Here is a 20,252-nt window from a genome sequence, read left to right as displayed (position 1 = left end):
TAAATCTATCTGGGTGGTCCTTTCAACACAAGCAGACAGACCTGGTTTCTCGACAATGCCCAGCCCTTCTCACAGCTATTCCCAGCTTCAAAAGGGTTTGAAAGCATTAACACACGTTTGCATGATCCTGCCATGAAGCATGCAAAAGATCTATTGCAGCCTGTGGTCAGTGGAAGAGTCACAATTATGCCCCTAAACCATGTCATATGTGGGATACGAATTTACCTGTTGCTTGACTAGTATCTCTCATGTTTATGAAGATTTTATCAAATCAAAATGGATGCATGTTTGTGTGGAGATACACATACACACCACTCGGGGGTCTGTATTGCAAACGGCAAATGTTTACCTGCCTCTACATTTATGTGTCTGCATCTATGAGCCCACAGAGAGGGCAAAGATTCAAGGTTTCCTCCGCCTTTTCCACAATTTCTGCCAGCTCTGCTTCTCAGTACACAAAGAACCACCAAGCGTGTGTGTTTTTTTCTCTTTCCTTGCCTTGAGCTTAGTTTGATTGCTTCTCCTGGGAAACCAAGATCATCACCTAGGCTATGCAATTAGTCTTTTCAGTGCCAGGAAGACAGACTTTAACATCTATCTTGAACTGCCTGGGTTTGGCAGCTAAGGAGACATCTGGCTTATTTTAGGGCTGGGGGTGGGAATCAGCTTTCCAGGAAACAGGGAATACAGAAAAGTGTACACATGAGGGATTCTTGCACACATGGCATTGTACTTTGGGAACAGCAAGGGTGCTAAGGGCAGAAGGGAAGTAAATGTTGATAATGCTGTAATTTGTACCAAAAATGTTAAATCCTATACAGCCTGACTGGGAGACAAGTCTCACTGATTTCACTGGGAGATAATTTTGACGTCCTGGTCCAGATATATAGTTCAACAGTGCACCAGTTGAACCTGTAAGATGTGGTGATGGAAATGTATGTTTAAATGGTCCCCATCAAAAGAAGAAATCCCCGAACATATAAAATAAGAATGGTAAGGAGCAGACTTCACTGGAAGCCTTCTCCCTGCTAGCTTAATATCCATTTCTAAAAAGAACTTAAAGAATAATTTCATCAGACATGTTAAAAAAATTCTATTAGCTGCTTCATATACACATGTACGTTCGTATTGATGTCTCACGTGGCTGATGTTTGATTCAGAGAATCAGCAAGTTGAAGAGGGGCATCCATGGCATCTGAACTAATAAAGCAAATCCAGTCCAATTTCTGCTGGAAGACCCCAGTGAGAGAGAGCCCACTACCACTCTAGATCAGCCTTTCCTCAACCTTGGGTCCCTAGATGATTTTGGACTATAACTCTCACCATTCTTAGCTAGCAGGACCAGTGGTCTGGGATGATTGGAGTTGTAGTCCAATAACATCTGGGATCCCAAGGTTGAAAGGCTGCTCTTCTAGACCATTGCTTTCATTGACAAACTGCTCTTACCATCAAAAGGTTTCTCTAAACATTGAACTGCAAATTGCATTAGCTCCACCTTTTTGCATCCACATTACACTGCTGACACATATTCAGCTTGTGCTGAACTATAATATTCTGCGTAGCTAAGCCAGATATTCCCTACCTCCCTATACCTGTACTTTCTTTTTTTAAAAAAGACGGTTGTAGCCAAATGCTTTACAGAAATCAAGATAAATTATGTCCACAGCAGTCCAACAATCTACTACACTAGTAATCCAATTTTTAAAAATGAGGTAAGATTAGTCTGGTAGGATGTATATATGCCTGTTTCTAACTCATTGGCTGTAGTATGACTTGTATGGGCCTTCCACTTAAAGATTAAAGATTTGCCACTGGCATTGGATGCTGGGGTAGATATATATTGGGAAAACTCTTGTTTGGAGTAGGTATCAGGTGGTGTGAAGTGGTATGTCTGCTCACCCTCTTGGTGTGGTGGCATCGCAGGATGGCAAAGGCTCCTCCAAAGGCCCCAACAAGGGTGGCTTAGGATCAATGCTCAGTCTGGATGGCTGGCAGGGGCATAAGCCTGCAGCATCTATCAGGAGCCAGATCCAAACCTGCACCCAGGATTGGCAAATGGGGGTGCATGTTTGGATACCGGCTGGGCCAGAGGACAGAGCTGATGGAGCAGGAAGGCCTCCCTCAGATCCAGTGACTTAGCTGTGACGAAGCATAAAACTACTCCCCTCTCCCTTCTCAACCAACTATCCTACTCTTTTTAAAGGCTGAAAGAAAAGTAGACTTGAATGTAGCAGATAGATTTCCAGTAAATCATTCACCGACAGAACATGGCTGTAGTTTCATAACCTAAAATGAAGGATTGGATCTTGAAAGGATGATTTGCAAAATCAACGTCCTGCATGCCCATGCCATTATTTTGGACTAAAGATTCCAGCATTAATCAGTACATGATACATTTTCCCATAAACGTTCAATCAACTCCAACAACTACTTTTAGTATCATAAATTCAGAACCACTGGAACATAGACAATGGGCAGGATCTGGGTCAGTTTATATGGGGAGAGGAGGTCCTTGAGGTATTGCAGTCCTGACCTGTTTAAGGCTATATGGCTCAAAACCAGCACTTGGAATTGGGTCCAGAAACTAATAGGTAGCTGGTGCAATTGGACCAGGATTGGTGTCATACGCTCAAACCATCTTGCCCTGGTGAGCAACCTGACTGCTGATTTCTGCACCAGCTGAAGTTTCTGAACAGTCTTCAGAGGCAGCCCCACGTATAACATGTTGCAGTAATCTAACCTAGACGTTACCAGAGCTTGAGCAACAGAAGTTGGGCTATCCCTGTCCAGATAGGGGCACAGCTGGGCCACCCATCACACCTGATGGAAGGCACTCTGTGCCACCAAGGTCACCTGAGCTGCAGTCTAATTAGTCCCTAGCAGACTTTAAGATATGTACTTTTCACAGCTTTAAAAAAAAAAAAGGGGGGGGGGAGACAGCAAAGGACAAAGAGGGAAAGAAACACCAAAGCTATATAATGATTGTCCCTAGTCTTGTCAAAAACCATCTTTCAGTTTTTTGTGTCAAGGAAATGATTTGTTTGATTCCAGTGGGGGTAAGAAATGGAACGCCTTCTGAATTCAAGGGGAATAGTTCAACATTGGGAAAAGGAATAAATTACATCGAGGTGAGAAAAAAATGTATCTTAGAAGTATATTGTAGAATGCAAAGGGGCATCTACCTACCAAGTTTTCCCCCCAACTGCCTCCAAGCTGTATTTTTTAAGTCCAGGTGATATTGAGAACAAGATGGGGCCAGCATTTTCATCTCTGCGTGTAATTAAAAATGACTTCAGCATTTTCAAAGAGCAGAGAGTTCAAGATGACAAGTACATAAATCCATCTGCTTCCTGGAAGTATGCGTATGCCAAAGTAGGAAGAGAGGGGAAGGGGGATGCAGTTGGTAAGAAGAACACATGAAAGGCTAAAGCAGAGGGAGAGATGGGAAGCCTGACCTGCTCCATTGGCTCTGCTGGCCAACTTTGGCTCTTTCCATCCCAGATGATCATTATCAGAACTGGTGCCCCAATTTTTCCTTTTCCCTCCCCATCCCTTTCCCCTTTTGCATTGTGGCCCCAGCCACGCTTAAGCACTGTTCAAAAACTGCAACTGACCAGCAGTGGAAATAAGTCTTTCCTGCAATGGAGAAGGTGACTTTTCCTGATGGTTGTGATGACTCAGAAGTCCCTTGTCTTAATTTCTAGCATGTAGTCATAGAACCACTTTGCACAAAGCAACCCAGTCTGAGGTGATACCAGTGTAAAATTCCTTTACAAATGAAGCATCTGAAAATGTGAAGATCTGATCATCTAACATTACTGATAATTCCCCCCTCCGCCCTCCCGTGCACTTTCCCTAAAGGAGCTCTGGCAACCTTATCACCTTATTGCTTTCTTTCTTGGGGCAATAATAAATCTTGCAAAGAGCTGCAGGAAGGAATGCAAACCCAACTGTTGCATCACCAGAAATTTCTGCAGGCGACATTTGTACGTGCAACATCTGCATGTTGAGCAGTACGCAGAGGATCTGTACGCGTCCATGAGGATTCCATCTGCACAAGCCCTCTGGCATGGGCTGAAGAATCACATGTTCTAAATGTCTGGCTGGCTGTGTCTCGTATTTTTTTTAAAAACCTTCCTCAAAATCTCTTTGCAAACATTTCATCGTTGCTCCAAAAACAAACCAGTATGTAAAATGGGGGATGGGCATGATTAAACAGCACAATATCACCTGTAATCTGCAGACAGGTGCTACCAGATGTATTTTGGCTCAACCCACCTAAAACTAAAACTTTTCTTAAGTTAATCCAATGGAATTTCTCCTTGTCACTTCCCAATCGACCTAGAGGCCTGCAACGGCTGCATCCCATCATTTTGGGTTGTGGTTTCAAAGCAGTATGTAGTTGCAGTCCCTGACCATGTACACCTCTCCTGTTCTTATGCATTCACTTACCCAATTTTCCTAAATACGTCAATATCCTCTTCCCCTGAGCAGTATTATCCTTTCCATACTACAGAAGATGTGGGAGGCTGAGGCTAGGCTCACGGCCACACCATTCACTTAAAGCACATTTTGAGCACAAGTCTTCTCCCAAAAAATCCTGGGAACTGCATTTTATCCCCAAAGAGCTACAATTTCCATAAATTTTAACAAACTACAGTTTCCAGGGTTCTTTGTAGGAAGCCATGTGCTTTAAATGTATAGTTTGGATGTGAACTGAGTGTTTAATGCAGGGATGGGGAACCTGTGGCCCTCCAGATGTTGCTGAACTACAACTCCCATAATCCCATGCCTTGGACCATACTTGCAGGGGCTGATAGGAGTTCCAAGCTCCTGGTTTAATGGGTGTTTGCATGGAAAAATTTGACTTGAGAATGAGCAAAGAGGCTTTGGTGAAGGCTACAAGTTTGTGATGTTTTAATGGGGCCTTTCTGTTTTATTGCCCAGTATCTTAGCTTCCATGTCATGATGGCTCTTATACCTGTGGCAACAGCTAAAACAGAACCTAATCTGTAATACAGTTTAATAGAAATATTGTTTCTAATAAAATTTCCCCCTGTGTACCTTGGATTTCTTTTGTTTTCTCTCTCTTTATTCTCCCTGGTTTTATAGAATATGGTTTACACTTGATCTTGCCAAAAATGATTCAGTTGCAATTAGAAGTCTCTCATTACTCCCACAATGATGGATGACTGATAATCCCGCATAGAAGACATCTTGGGGGGACAGCACAAAAGAGAGGTTATTCTAACAGGAAATGAGACTTTCCCCAGGTTTCACATGTCCTACTGGGATGGATACCTGCAGCCAGGATTGCAGAAACAAGGATGCCGAAGAAGCAATTGGCAGCTCCTCCCGGCAGGGGAGGGCAGGTGGCTAGAGGCAATTTTTCAAATGCACTTTATCATGAGTGACATGACTTGGCAGCGTCAGCAGGAGCCTTCTCAATGCTCTCTCGTTTGCCAAGTTCTTGCTGATGCTTCAAAATGTGTTCCAGGCGGATATGGGTCCCCGGGGTGCCTCGTGGAGAGGCACTGCCAGTCAGGTGTGTGACATGGAAAGTAAGAATCGTTTCCCAGCTTGGAGTGGGGGCATGGAACATGGGCATTCTGCCAGATTCCCATGCTCGCCACCCAGCGAGGGGGGAAAAGAAGGGGGCTGCTTGCTTATCATAGGCTGGCCTTAAATACATAGCTATTTATCTCCTACTTGAAATAAGTAAATAAATGCACATTGTGATTCTGCCTCTGGGAGCCAGTTTCTGCTCTGCCTTCTCCAGTCTTCTGGGAAAGCAAAGTCTTCCAGCAGTAGCAAAGTGTTAGTAGTGCTGCAGAGTGGGCTGATAAGAGTCAGAGCTGTCAGCTGGAAAGTCCCTGATTCAACTCTTTTCTCTGCCATGAAAATTACTAGGTGGTCCTTAGGCAGAGTTGGTGGAGGAATCCAGTGGAAATGAAAATGAGAGTGTGAGTGGAAATGGATGATGTTTGCTTATTTGTCCCACGTCCGGAACAGAAATCAATCCAGAGAACATGATCGGTATTTGCTGGTGCTGTTTTGGTCTGCAAGTGATACAAAACTGAAGATGTGTACCCCCACCCCCGCTTTTGCATTGTGTTTCCTTTGTACGGAAAGGAATGCCGTGGAATTATTTAATTCATGGCAATTAATTATGTAGAATTCCGCCACAGCAGACAGCATGACATAGTTTTTGTCAGAAGCCAAACTGCAGTGGAACGGACACAGCTCTGCATGCAATGAACATGGGTTAGAACAGAAATCTGTGCCTTCTTACACCCCTAGCCTGAGGCAAGATCCTACAGTGACAATAGTATTTGCCTATAGGGTGACGGTTAAATGTGAACCACTTTTAACATTGTAAAGCTATATATAAATGTTTACAGTTAACTAGATATATGCCCTGTAGTTTCCTGGATAAGCATTGCTCTCGAGGCTGTGTTTGTAAGCAGGCTGCATGCAAATGGCTTCTTGGATAGTCCCCTAACCCTCCAGAACAGATTGGGTGGGGGCTGCAGCCAGATATAGACTATCTGCCAGGAAGGAGGAGGAATGACTGAAAATGGCCCCCTCCCTCTTTCTGCTGATGGATGTGTTCCATCAGCAAAGCAACAGCCATTGGGTTCCACCCATAGGCTTCAGTATGAAATAGGAGACCGATGGCTTTAGATAATTATTTGAGGGCCCCAAGGGCTAATTCAGTGAATTAGTATCAGCTGAATTCCACTCTTGCCCAGAAATGAAAGAAACATAAGCTGCCAGTTGCACCATCCTTGGTTGCCATAGTTCCACAACTGTCAGTCATTGTACTTTTTTCAAATCCTGCTTTATGACAGTTTGAAGGGAAAAACTGGAGAGCACTGCAACTATTTCATATGCTCCACTCTGAAAAATAGACTCTATGGTCAATTCATAGCCTGAAGAGGAGGGGTTTTTGTTTTGTAAGCCTCAAAAAATGTTATTTCACCTGTTAATACACAGTGACTGTTTATATTGGCTGGCCCTTCTGGTTCTATGTTCCAGGTTATGAATAATATAATGTTCAAAATTCCAAACATTTGGTGATAGAAATTCTCACTGCGACCTAAATATTGGCTTAGCAGGGAGTGAATAAGTGAGAAGGCCGTCTCTCAGATGCAAGATCATATAGGGCCCCTCCAGCCATCCTTTTTTATTGTACATATGATGATTTGTGCTCATGATGCTATCAGGGCAGTCATACATGACCCTGCTTTCAATGCTCTTTGTGCCTGCAGAGGTTTGGGGGCAGTAATACTGCTTCATTTCCAATCAGTGCATATCCTGCAATTTCCTACTGAAATCCTATAACTTTTCATATCACAAATGTTCTACGGTTGGTTACTGATCCCCTTTTGTTGTGCATCAGCTTCTGTGGACAGCAATAATGTGGTCACGTAGGGAAGCATTGTAGAATAACTACGTAACAAAGCAGAATTAATACAACACTGACCCTCGGTCAGTGTCAATAATTATTGCAGAATATACCCAGAATAACACACCAGTCTGAAGGGGCCCATAGTCACACTTACTTTGGCCACCTGAGACCACAAACACCCTTGCTGTCAAATGGTCAAAAGTGGAAATTTCACCCAGAATGGACTAGGTGGGGTTTTTTTTGCTAGAATTCAGTCACTAACAACATAATTCAGCTCTAGGTTTTGGAAACTAAGGTGAAGCTACTGAACCTGTCTGCTTTTAATTGCATTCTGTGTGTTCTTTTGGAATAAGCAGCTTCTTTGTTCAAAGACCATTAGGTGGGCAAAGATAAGATATGTCTATTAACTAGACATGGGGGAGAATTTTGTTCAGACTGCATTTTTAAGTGAATTGACCTAATTTGCAGCTTCCAGACTATGCACAGACATTAACGAAAATATCCATCAGATTTGACACTTCTTCAAATCTTGCAATATGGATCTTGGCTCAAAAAAAAGGTGCAGACATGCATACAAAAATGTGTATTTTGAGGATAAGTCTAGGAATAGATGCATTGATATATAAAATAAGTATTTAAATACCACCACCCCCCCGGCTTATATGACCAAGGTAGAATACAATATTCCTGGGAAATTTCTGTTCCTTGTGAAAACATGGAATCTAGTAATGTAAAGGGACTTGATATACACTAAGGAAAAATTAACAGAATATTTGTCCGCACTGCATTCTGGAAAGGGATAATTTTTGGCTTTCTACCACAGAATTCTCAGCACCTTACTGAACAAAACTGTCAAAGGATCCTGGGAATTAAAGCTGAAACAAAAAGGTGTAAATCTGTGACACTAACTATAGTCTCTACTTTCTTAACCTAACATTTGCTTGACTCCACAAAACCAGATTTATATGGTCACATACTGCCCATGTATAAAGGAATCCTATGAAGCCCCAGGGATGTGCTTGTACTGCAGCTGCCCCAGTAAGTGTTTCAGCATAGCCAGAATGCCAAAGCTAGAACGTCTGAACTATGTGGCCTTCTTATAAGGTGCTCTGCTAGGCCTTGAAGGAAAGATCTTAAAGAGATCCACCAATCCACACAGAGGGAGCCATATTTTAATCCTCTCCCTCTTGGCTCATCTCCTGTTACTTCACTGCTCATTTATTCAGTCACCCTCTGCAAAAGGAAAATTCCCAACATATTCAAGTAACAAGCATGCCTCACAACAATGAAATGTCGTCCGTAGACCCATTTACGAATGTGGCTTCTTGGCCTTATATGTGTGTTGCTGATCTCAGTCCAAATATACCAATTCCTGTTCCAATCAGGTAGGCTCAATCCCAGTTTGAAAATTTGGAAGTGACAATAAACTATTGTGAGAATTTATTTCGAGTTCTCCTAACTAGATGGGTGTTTGAGGAACAGCTTCCTCTCCTTGGCTCAGTGGCTAATAATACATGGGCACAGTATCAAGAGTTTGGAAACCATAAAGCAGCTATGGGGGCATAATTTCACATGGGCACGCCATCAATGTCTCCACCCTGTTCTTGAAGATTCCATCCATGCTTGCAATCCTAGTTTTAACAGAGCTAAACTGAATTTTCCTACATTTTTCTCATGCTTCTATGATTTACCTTGGATTTCCTTGGCTCAGACAATGGGAATAGTGTTTCCTTAGCTATATTGCACTACATGTAAAAGCTTTGATTCCTCAGTTTGATTAGTGTATACAGTTCCCTCTGCAAACATGAGAGCAAGAAATGTAGAGGGGCTTAGAGCCACAGGAAGCTGCCTTTATGCCGACTCGGATCATTAGTCCACCCAGCCCAATATTGTTAACACACCTTCCATTCTGTGTAGGAAACCTGCTTCTGTGTGGCTGTTTTGGGCCAAGAAAACACCATGGAAGCCTCTTGCACCCTGAGCATCCTGGGATACTAGAATTCTCAAGGAGGGATCCCTTGGAAAACAGAGTTAAGATGAGCAAAGAAGAATGTCTGCAATGGCAGTGGGCAGCAACAGCGGTGGAACAGATGGAGATTGGTAGAGTTATTTCCAGGGGCTCTCCAGGGTTTCAGGCAGACCTTCTGGATGGAAATGATGTGCTCCATCACGGACTTGTGGTCTCTCTAAAAGTTAACAGTCACTAAGAGATAACCAGTGGCCGTATCTACTCTACTGAATTAAGGCTCCATACAGGGCTGAAAGCATGGCCTTACCTTGGACCAGTCTCCTGTTTTCCACTCATAACAGCCCGTGTAATCCTCACACTCTTCCTCATCCCTCGGCCTAGTGGCTGAATCACACTTCCCTTGGGGGTTGGTGCATGTGACAGTTCTCTTCTTCTTCCCCTGCCCACAGTTGGACGAGCACTGCAAAGCAATGGGCACAAACATTGGTTGTTGATGAAAACTGACTTGGATGAAAACGGAGCAAAAATCTATTGTTGCCAACAAGTTTTTCCTAAGTGGTTTCAGATGTAAAGAGTTCTGCTTTCCCAAATGTTTCTCACAAGAATTTTCATAAAATTTTGACTGGGAGATTGTGGGCATGTTGGTGGGAGATTGACATTGGACATTAGCTCTAGCCATCATCCATCCAAGGCTATGTACACAGCATATCTTCAAAGAACATTTAAAGCGCGCACACACACCAAGAATCCTGGAAACTGCCATCTGTTAAGGGTGGGAATTATAAACCTGTGAGAAGCAAACTACAGTTCCCAGTGTGCTGCAGTGTGTGTGCATGCTTTAAATGTATGGTGTGTATGAAGACAACTAGCACTGGTATCAATACATTCCCCAAGTCTCACCAATACAGTTGTTAAACCTTCATTTTAAATGTGCAAAAAAAGAAGAAAAAAAGAGTATGCTACACACCAGGGCTGATTCTAAATTAGCTTGACTGGCAGATAATATTGGAAGGAAAACTGAGCTTAATAATATTTCAGACTTAAAATATTGTGAGCGACATTTTTAATTCAAACTGTAATGCAATCTGTGACATAAAGGAAACAATAAAAACACATAAAAACCAACATAAATGTTTAATGTGGACACATCATGAAACCACCTCATTGAAGTTCATGGATCACTGGGGGGCTACAGATCAGCTTGTGAACTTCTGGTGTAGGGCATTAGCAGGGAAAAGTGTAGAACATGGCTGAATATGTAGCTCTGCCCCCGATGTCACAGCTTCTTTCAACAACCACATGTGCACATGGTTCTATGCACAGTGCAAGCTCCTGCTTGCTACATAGGGGCTTTGTATCCCTTGGACATGCATACAATCAGGGATCCTGTTCACACGGAACCCCTACTCATAAGCAGTAGCTTTTGCATAGGCCTTCCTGAACACATAATTACATGCAACTAGGGATGTAAGAAGCATTGTTTTCTGTTCTGCCCTTTATTTGTCACATGCAGTACTGTATCCGTTCTGCCACAGTTCCTCTTCTGCCAAAGACTATGTTACTTGTCTTGCCACATACACTGAAAATCCATCAATGTATCCATCAAGATAAAATGTAGAACTGTGCTAAGTGCTTTCCTGTTCCGCTTTTCAGGCTAAAATTTCTAGCTTTGGGGCAGGGAGATAAAATATTTTCACCCATACCCTTGATCATGCACAATGTATTCACTTTGTTTTCCCTGTTTCCTTCTTCTGCTTTTTGGTATTTTGTTTGTTTATTTTTTGGTTGAGAATTCTATAGGATGGTTCTAGCCAATCAAAGCTCATATACTAAATGCGGTGAGGTCACAACACTATGCAGCCAACCAGTTTGGCTTACATGCTGACATCACAGAGGGCAAATACAACACATTAAGAGTGAGAGTAATGCTGGCTTCTGGTTCTACTCTCCCCCACGATAGCGGGAGATTGTTGGCAAAGGAAAAGCAAGGATGGTTGAGGGTAATTATCCTTGCAAATTCCCCCCAGTGATGGAGGGGGTGGGGAAACAGGCTTTACTTGCAGTTTGTCTCGGTACCTGGTTCTCGCTCCAGCAAGGAATGTGAGGGGCAGGGAGGCGCTGAGTGCAAAAGCACTTCGCCTGCCGAAAACCTTCCAAAGCCGCCATTAAGAAGCAGAGGTTCTCCTGTTAATTGCAGCTTAATTTGACTAAAGTACAGGCGCGTGCTAGAAGAGATGGGATCACAAACTGCGGAACAAACCAACTGCAAGGACTTTAAGGTTTGAACTTGGATAAGACTTCATTCAGTGCAAGACGGTGGGGAGGGAGGGGAGCCTATGGTTTCTTTATTTAAAGTTTTCTTCTCTACGTTTATGATTCGACAACCCTCCTCTGAATGTTAGTTCAGATTGTATTTGTACAAGCGAGGATGGAAGAAATTGGATTATAAATATGGAATATAACATCAAATGGAACTGTGTGTGTAAAAAAAAGGGGGAAAGGGAGGGAAACTCTATTTTGCAAAAAGTTTATGATGGAAACTTAGAGCTGACTCTTCCCCTTTATTATTTACAAAGTCAAATGAATAACGCTAAGAGGACATGGAATTTAATTTAATTTAATTGGAAGTATAATTGCTTATATATCTTGAGTTGGAAGGAACGATGAAAGGAGTCTGTGAAGCACGGGACAGAGCAATGGATAAATTTCTGAAACAAGAATGGGATATTAGCTTCACCAAAGGCATGACGGATAACAGCAACAACAGGGGGAAGAAAGATGTAACATCTTACAAGGACAGGAAGAAACACCATGGACAGAATAATTTCTACACACAGGAAGAACAAGGATATAGTTTGAGTTCCTCACTTGTAGTTTTACAAATCATTTGATGCATCCACACAAATAGGAGTTATTAATATTGCAGTTGTTGTATAGGGGATTATTATTATGGCCGGAATGCAATTGAAATGAATAAGATTTTGGAATGCAGAAATAAAGAAAATCATCAAACCATCAAATCTAGCATGCGGGGGGCCACTTTATCTAAATTATATAATTTGATGTTGAACAATTAGTATTAATAATTGTATTATAATTGGTATTGTTATAATAAGGCTATTATTGGACTAATTGAAAACTAATAAAAATTATTATGAAAAAGAGAGAGAGTAATGCTTCCAGCCCTAGTCACATGAGTATTTCTAGCCAATCAGGAATATGATGATGTCACTAAAGGCAAACAAAGACTACTCAGGATAATATTTGTCAAATAGGCGAGTAAGCAACATTGCCAAGCAGTTATGGTGCTTTTTGACACTGCGGAAAATGTTTACGAAACTGCTCAGTCCTAATAAAAATGCTAGCTTTTTCTGGAGCATCAATCTTCACACACACACCCTTCAAGGGATCAGCACAGAAGAAACTGTGGACTTGACACTGAATAAATAGTTGGAGATATGAGATACTCCATGAGATCTTTTGAATGCGCTCCAATAAGTTTCTCTATTTAGGGGGTCTAGGATGGAAACAGGACTCAACTTGATATACGTTACAATAAACGGGCAGATCTCAGCATGCCTGTCTAATCGTCTTAAAAAAATACAATCCAGGCAGTCATGACCTGTTGACCCTGTTAAGGACATGAATGACAAGTGTTTATGAGCTGGCAAGCAAACAGACATGTTTTGAAATACTTCACAGCAACTGCAAAGTGACTTATTGAAGAAGAAGAAAATCTGGGAAGTCTTCCACTTAATTTATGGCTGCTCATTGCATGACCCCCTTATGGAAAGTAACATCTTCATAGTGTGAAAGCAAGAATAGAATTCTGCTGGCTACTGGGAAAGATTCCTTAAGATTGTAAGGATGCTGAAACTCAACAGCTGTGTCTTGAAATGAGTGGCCGGCTGTAACCATCCTCAAAGAGAGAGAGAGAGTCTGAATAACTTGGTGCTGTGGAGCAGCATTAAAACACAAGACAGGAAAGGATTCAAAAGGCCTGCCAGCTGCTTTAGTCTCCTCCTCTAAAACAGGAAATCAGGACCAGCCAGACTGAACTGTAATCACTGGGCACAACAAGTGTCATTTGGGGGAATGTGAAAATTCTCAGCATATGATAACAGAGATGTGCCCCAAAATGCCTTGCGGTATAGCAGAAAATGTTGGGGCACAAGTTTCTGATTGAGTTCCTTATCTGAACTCTAAGCTTTGCAGTGTTGGTTCCAGGATTCTGTTGGTCCTTGGGCACGGCACCCTCTGTAGGTCTCCTCAAGTCAGAAGAGGCAGGACATGAAAACTGAGAATTCTCCTTTGCTGCATCAGATCTTACTGGTTATTCTGTGCAATATAAGAATGGTAGGCAGGGAGGGCAGTGGGCCTTCTGATAGTCTTAGGGCCTTGCCAAATGCCCGGCTTTGTTAATCTATGGAGCTGGCCGTGGTATTTCTTCTCTTTTCCATGATTGTACTTATGAGTTAGTTGCTTTTTAAAAAAACAAAACGCCAACTCAAAGTGACTTACAATATAATACATATTCTGAACTGTGGAAAGGAATCCTGATGAGACCCTCTTGGATTGTGTAAATGTGTGCAAGTGGAGAGTTGTGCCTGACACTTGGGGTGACAAGTCAGGCCTGCTGGAAACTTGTCTGGCTTTTGCAAAGTTTATGCACGAGAAGTATAAGCAGATTTGTTCAGATTGGTAGTAGCAGGGCTGATGCATTTCATTTGTTAAAGTATGTAGTCAAGACAAAAGTCTTTTTCAGCCCCGCAACCTGAGATCCTTTTAATGGGAGATGCCAAGGTCTGAACCAGGGCTGTCAGCGTGCAAGGAACTGAGTTATGGCCCTTTCCCTTAAACATAACCAGAACTTAAAAGGCCCTGAAAAGCAGAAGCAGGGAATCTTACTAATGACTATATAAAGTAGGAGCAGATCCACACATTCCTCTTCATATATGTCAGTCCACTAAATGTGGTGGAGCAATGCATCATCTCAAAAAATTGCTACTGTGCCCCATTAAAGTAAAATTCATTATTTTTCTCCACAATGAAACTGAACCTTCGCTTTATGATTTAAGAACGTAATACTTTGACTAAAAACCAGATTACATTTTGCATTATATTCAAGTTGGGCAGCCAGAAAAATCCAAAGCAATTCATGTGAAATACACAGGAATTTCCACCAGCACCATTGAGATTATTTCATTTTAAGATTATTCATGCTACAAGTAAACTGTATTAACCATGTGCAATATACTTAAAATGACATAACAGTTATTCTCCTTCTCAGCAACATGCAGCATTAGGTCAATTAACAGCAAATGCCATCTGAGACTTTTTTTTAACAAAACAACTGGTTTACATTTACCAATCAAGACACAAAATTGATTAAAGGAAAACACACCTCTCACTTTAACGTTATTAAAAAAAACCATGTATTGCAAATAAGTGGTTTAGCTGGATCCTTTATCTGATGAATCTCTCACATAGCACATTTCATATTTGTGGAACAAATTTAAGATGCAGATACTTAGAAGCTAAGGGTTGGCTAATCCTGAAACCCAATGCCATGCACACACTTAATTAAGGAGCTTTGTTCATTTAATTTAGACAGGAGTCCGAAAACAATCAAGGCACTCATTATATTAAACATTCAGCTGATCCTTCACCCCTCTAAGCCTGTGAAAGAACCAGAAAACATCTTTAAAAGTTTTTGTGATAGGAACTCAATAATGTCAGCTGCAAAATATGAACTACACCGTAAAAGATTATGCAGAACTAGTGGTAGGACTCAATGTTGTTAAAAGTCACAATATTACATTTGTGGAAATAACCTCTTGGCAGCGATATTCCTAAAATCTATTTTCCTAAAAGCAATCACAAGACTCATTGACACAACCTTGGGCAAACAAGGCAAAATAGCAAGTTTGGGTAGATACACAGCAGAAGAACATTGGGGCAGTGGGGAGAAGTATTGGACCCATGTTACTAAAATTGGTCTTACACCAATCACTGCCTGCTTTCCCTAATACATACAGAATCACTGTGTGTTGAGAAAACGACTCTGTGAATACACCTAGGGCATTTGGCTCTGTTGCGTGGTGACTAGTTTTACCCCCCTGGATGGTGTTATATGTGTGCTGCTGGCCTGAAGAAAATTCTGGAATGTACTTCTTGAACCACCTAAACAATAAGAGATTCTTGTGGCCCTTAAAGACGAACAAATTTATAATGGCATAAGCTTCTGTGAACTCAAACTCATCATATGATATAGCATGGATGCATGGGGGCAAACCCCACCAACTTGAGCTGCTTCAGGAGGTGCCATTGGATATGTCCCAACCCTAGGTTCTGGAACTGGATTCTGGGAATCTGCTTCTGCAGGTGCTATTTGGGGCATGTAAAAGCACCTACATCAGGGTAATCAACATGCTGCTCTCTGGGATTTGTTGGACTACAACTTCCATGAGCCCCAGCCAGCATAGGCAGTGGCTAGAGGGACTAGGGAGTTGTAGTCTAACAGCATCTGGAGAGCACCACATTGGCTAATCCTGGCTAGAAAACACTGATTCTTAATAGCCTGGGGGGAAATATTAATTTTAAGACTTCCACAAAATGCCCTCCTTGATATTTATCTTTAAAAAATAGATTAATTATGGATCACATGAAGTAGGATTTGCTCATGTTTAGTAGACACCAATTTGGGGTTTTTATTGTGGAATTTCTGTCCTTTTCCTCCCACAAGACTTCTTTACCTTAGACCACTCTGATGCTTCCCATATGGAAAGGCAGTCTCGACCTTCACAGCTTTGTATTGGTGTTGGCTTCGGGCCGAGGCAGTAAAGATCCCTAGTGTTGACATAGGTGCCATTCTGCAGCTGATAGACACATGCCACTTCTCGGATCTGGATGCCTTTGGAACAGGTTGCAGAACAAGAGCTCCACTGCCCAGCCACCCACCTGTTAAGAAAAGAGAGAAAAAGGATTCAATAGGGACACAGCCCTTTGAGGCACAAGGCGTTTATACAAAGCCACTCATCAATCACTGCCTCTTGTGTCTACCCTGGGTGGGTGTCAGGCCCCACCAACCAGTGTCCAAGGTTTTTATTATTTGAAACCCTATATTTTTAATGCAGAATTAAGAGGCTTTAAATCTGGACACAAGTAACCCCTGCAATTTCCTGTGGTGGAAGATTATGTAGGACAACAACCTAAATAACCTTGATGTTCTTTTCCAAGTCAGGGTTACTGAAGCACACTACATGCATATTACTAATCCTTTCTTCCTTGGGTCCAGATAAAAATGCCCTCCTACCTTGTGGAAGGTGGTTTAAAGACAGGAATGCATTTGGCATGGCCAGTTCCCCTTACAGGCAATGCACCTCAGAACTAAACTTGCAGGGGGTTCTGGGGTGCCCTCTTTCTGCAGCTCAAATCCTTGAGCTAGATCTGTATACCTGTTTAGTGATGCAAATTGCTTGCAATTTAAGTGCCTTAATGAGAACTGTATAATCACATAGGTTAACAGCAAGTGTTGCCCGTCTCTCGATGGCCCTTGTGGTCTCTTCCAACTCTATGATTCTATGATTCTATGATTCTTTTCATTAAGCAAATAAGTTATATAAAAACCACCCAAGCCATTTATACCAAGGGTCATTTGGGAGCCTGTGGCTTGCAGACCATGGTTATGCTGTTTAACCGAAGCAAAGTTGCTCATGGGCACTGAACATCCAGTTCTAAAGGTCTCCATGCTCAGCCGCTAATGCTAGCTTTTCTGTGGCATGAGCTAATCCAAGAGGGGCCAGGATTCCTCTGCTTCTAGCTGTGATATCCGAGCAGACCAATTAAACCATCAAGAGGGGTAAAACCATCAGAAAGGTAAAAAGAACAAGAGGAGATTTCAGGAGTGATGAGGTCAGAGTATGAAGAGGAAAAGAGAACCACGAGGAGACACTTGGCAATTATGTCATCTGCTTTGTTCAAACAATTGACACAAATAGTACACAGCTACCTACATCACATTGCAAATAAGATTCACATTATGATCAGCTCACAATGAAAAATCCCGTAGCCTTACATTCCCAGGTGCTGTGAAATATAACTGCTTGTCCCCAGAGATATGGACTCTACAGACCCTTTTGTCAGTCTGCCCTTCCAATCACCCCATATAACTAATTGCTATTTTGTTGAGACCTGAGCAGCAGAAGTGGAACTTTTTGAGAGTGACTCTGAGTTGGAGGTCATGGGAAGAATCAAGTAAAGAGGAATGTATTTGATAAATGCCTATATGGCATCTCTGCTAAGTGCTTCCTATGACCTGTCACAGAGGAAGATCTCCTCTGTAATTACAGGAATTCCTCGTCAAAGTGAAGAGCTGGAACAATAGCCCTGTGTGAACATGAAAAATGCATGAGGAGGCGGAGGGAGGTGGCAATCACAGAACCCTTTTTTTCAGGAAGTTGGAATCCTGGTCTGTCCCTCAGACCTGTCAACTTGATTTGCCTCCCAACCAAACTAATCTTTGCAACCTGATGCCAAGGCACTGAGGGCCCCTCCAGACTGTTTTTTTTTTTTAAAGCCTGGGAGTATTCTGCAACATGTTACTGACACACACACACAGTGCTGTAGTACTGAAATTATTCTGCTTTCTTATTTGCCCTTCCCCCATGCTACCACAATACTGTTGTCTGGAGAGGCTACAGCACCATAAAAGCAAAACACAAATAAACCAGAAACTTTGTGGTATATATAAAAAATAAATACTGAGTGGAAGTGAAGCAGAGTGACTGCACCAAAACTTTTGCAGGTGCAAACTATAATGAAAGTGGGAACCCGTGTGACAGCCCTGATAGCATCATGAGCACAAATAATCATGAATATGCAATAAAAAGGACACCCACAGGCCACTATTTAAGCACTGGAGCACAAATTACAGATGTGTTGTTAAATATGTCATTGACTGAAAGTCCCAATCAGATAGGGGTGGTGAGATGAAGCTGGGAAGGGGAAAGAGGGGGACTGCTTTACTAATTTACTGTCCTCTCCAGAAGCAGGCATGGCTGCTGTCCAGGCCCTGCTGAATTAAGTCTAGCAACGGCATTATAATCTCCCTGTGATCTATAGCTATTGGCAAAGAAAGGAGAGAAAAGGATTGAGAGCAAAGAACAGTAGAGATGAAAGGAGTGAAAAACTTGGTAGGAGCCACCCTGGTTGTTTGCCTCCAGAACTGACAGTTCGACCGCACACCATACAGTCCTGAGAAAAAGGAGGCTGTGACCTCACTTAAAGGGGAAAGGAATGGGAGGAATCAGAAAGGAGACAGCCTCTCACTTTCTTTTCCAGTTCGGTGGTCTGTAAGGAAACAGGAAGACGGGCATGAGACGAGCCAGGAATTCAGTACAATGACAGATGGGAAAATGGACACCCCAGACTGCACTCTTGTCCAGGTCCGGCATAAGTGTCCTTTCATGAACTCGGTACAAAGCTGCAACACACACGGGGTGGTTGTGGAATAACTTGAGTTTTAACTTTGTGAAGGACAAATTTACACTGACACTGTGTCAACCATCTTTTTAGTGCCACTTTCTAATTTTTTTTTAATGAGCGTTTTAAAAATGTTTTTATAAAACTGACTTTACAAAGGGGGAAGAAAAAAGAGGCAGGAAAGTGTTTGGCTAGGGGAGCAAGATCTTCAAATTGTTGATAAATTATAAAAATAATTTTCTCACCAGTTTTGAGTGGAATTATTGGAACATGGAACTCTTTCAGACGGTTTGTAGAACTCTGCCTCTTTGAGGATTCATACACTAATATTGTTTTCAGTATGGCAATTCCAAGTATTCTAGTCTTCCTCAAAGAATTCTGGGAATGACACTTTGCTGGGGATGTTGAAAATTCTCTCTTAGAGATAACTTAATCAGAATGTCTGTTTATGCTGGTTGGTTTTTATTTATTTAAACTTCATTTGCCACTCTTCAGACCCGGCTCTCAGATCAGCATCAGAAGTAAATGCAATAAATGCAATAAATAGGAATATGCTAATTAAAACAACAAATTGCACGGCAAATTAAAAGCCCAGCATTAAAAATAAAATACACCAACTTAAACAGCATAAGCAGATTTTTTTAAAGTGCCACTAACAACAAGGTGGCACAGCAGAGGTGATCCTGCCTCCCATCATCAGATGCCAAATTTCAGATGGTGGGAAGAGGAGACTAAGCAGAAACTCTACAGATTAAGGTAGATTAAAGTGTGTAGGGCATCATTTCTCTCTCCTCCATATCCCCTTTGACTCCTCAGCATCCCTTATAAAGTTTGAATTTCTCATTTTTATCTACCAAATCACAGTCATTCTCTGAAATACACACTTCTGCAAATTTTGCAATGCAGTTCTCTAGCCAAATAGCATGGACAATAATGAACATACTGAGGAATGCATTAGGGAAAACAACACACAAAAACTGCATTGCAAAAGTGTATATATTAGGCAAAATTGAATACAAACACATGTATGTTTGGAGAAATTTACACTAAAGAATGCTGATGACTTTTACTGACTTTTACTGTTGCAGAAATGTAGAGAACTGAATTTAAGATTGGAAAAATGAGAAACAGAAAAGCGAAACTGACAGATTCTCCCATCTCATCCCAAGAATGACCATGTGAATTTCTGGTAGCAATAATGTCAAACAGCAGGCCAAACTACAGAGAAATCAAAGCGATAGCTCTTATGAGAACCAGAGAGCAGAGCTCAATGTAGAAAACAGGAGAAGTTCTTGCAACAACGCTATAATAATTCCGCTTGAACTCTGAAAGCAAACCCAGAGCTTCTTTCTTTAAAAAAACAAAATAAACTATAGTCATGGTGAAAGA

At 41.8% G+C, this 20,252-nt stretch overlaps 1 protein-coding gene across 2 annotated transcripts in view; it reads right to left on the bottom strand.

Moving 5' to 3' along the window:
* Positions 1–20,252, bottom strand: part of ADAMTS17 (ADAM metallopeptidase with thrombospondin type 1 motif 17) — a 174,230-nt gene that overhangs the window by 4,344 nt on the left and 149,634 nt on the right. For both annotated transcript variants that reach the window (XM_053364884.1, XM_053364885.1), the window contains 2 exons: positions 16,136–16,340; positions 9,688–9,840 (listed from right to left, as the gene is read on the bottom strand). In XM_053364884.1, the coding sequence (XP_053220859.1) occupies positions 9,688–9,840; positions 16,136–16,340 (358 nt within the window). The remainder of the gene's footprint in view (positions 1–9,687; positions 9,841–16,135; positions 16,341–20,252) is intronic.

This window comes from Podarcis raffonei, chromosome 14 (genome assembly GCF_027172205.1).
Source record: "Podarcis raffonei isolate rPodRaf1 chromosome 14, rPodRaf1.pri, whole genome shotgun sequence".
NCBI lineage: Eukaryota > Metazoa > Chordata > Lepidosauria > Squamata > Lacertidae > Podarcis > Podarcis raffonei.
Note: the sequence above shows the minus strand (reverse complement) of the source record. Positions and strands in the feature narration are given on the sequence as shown.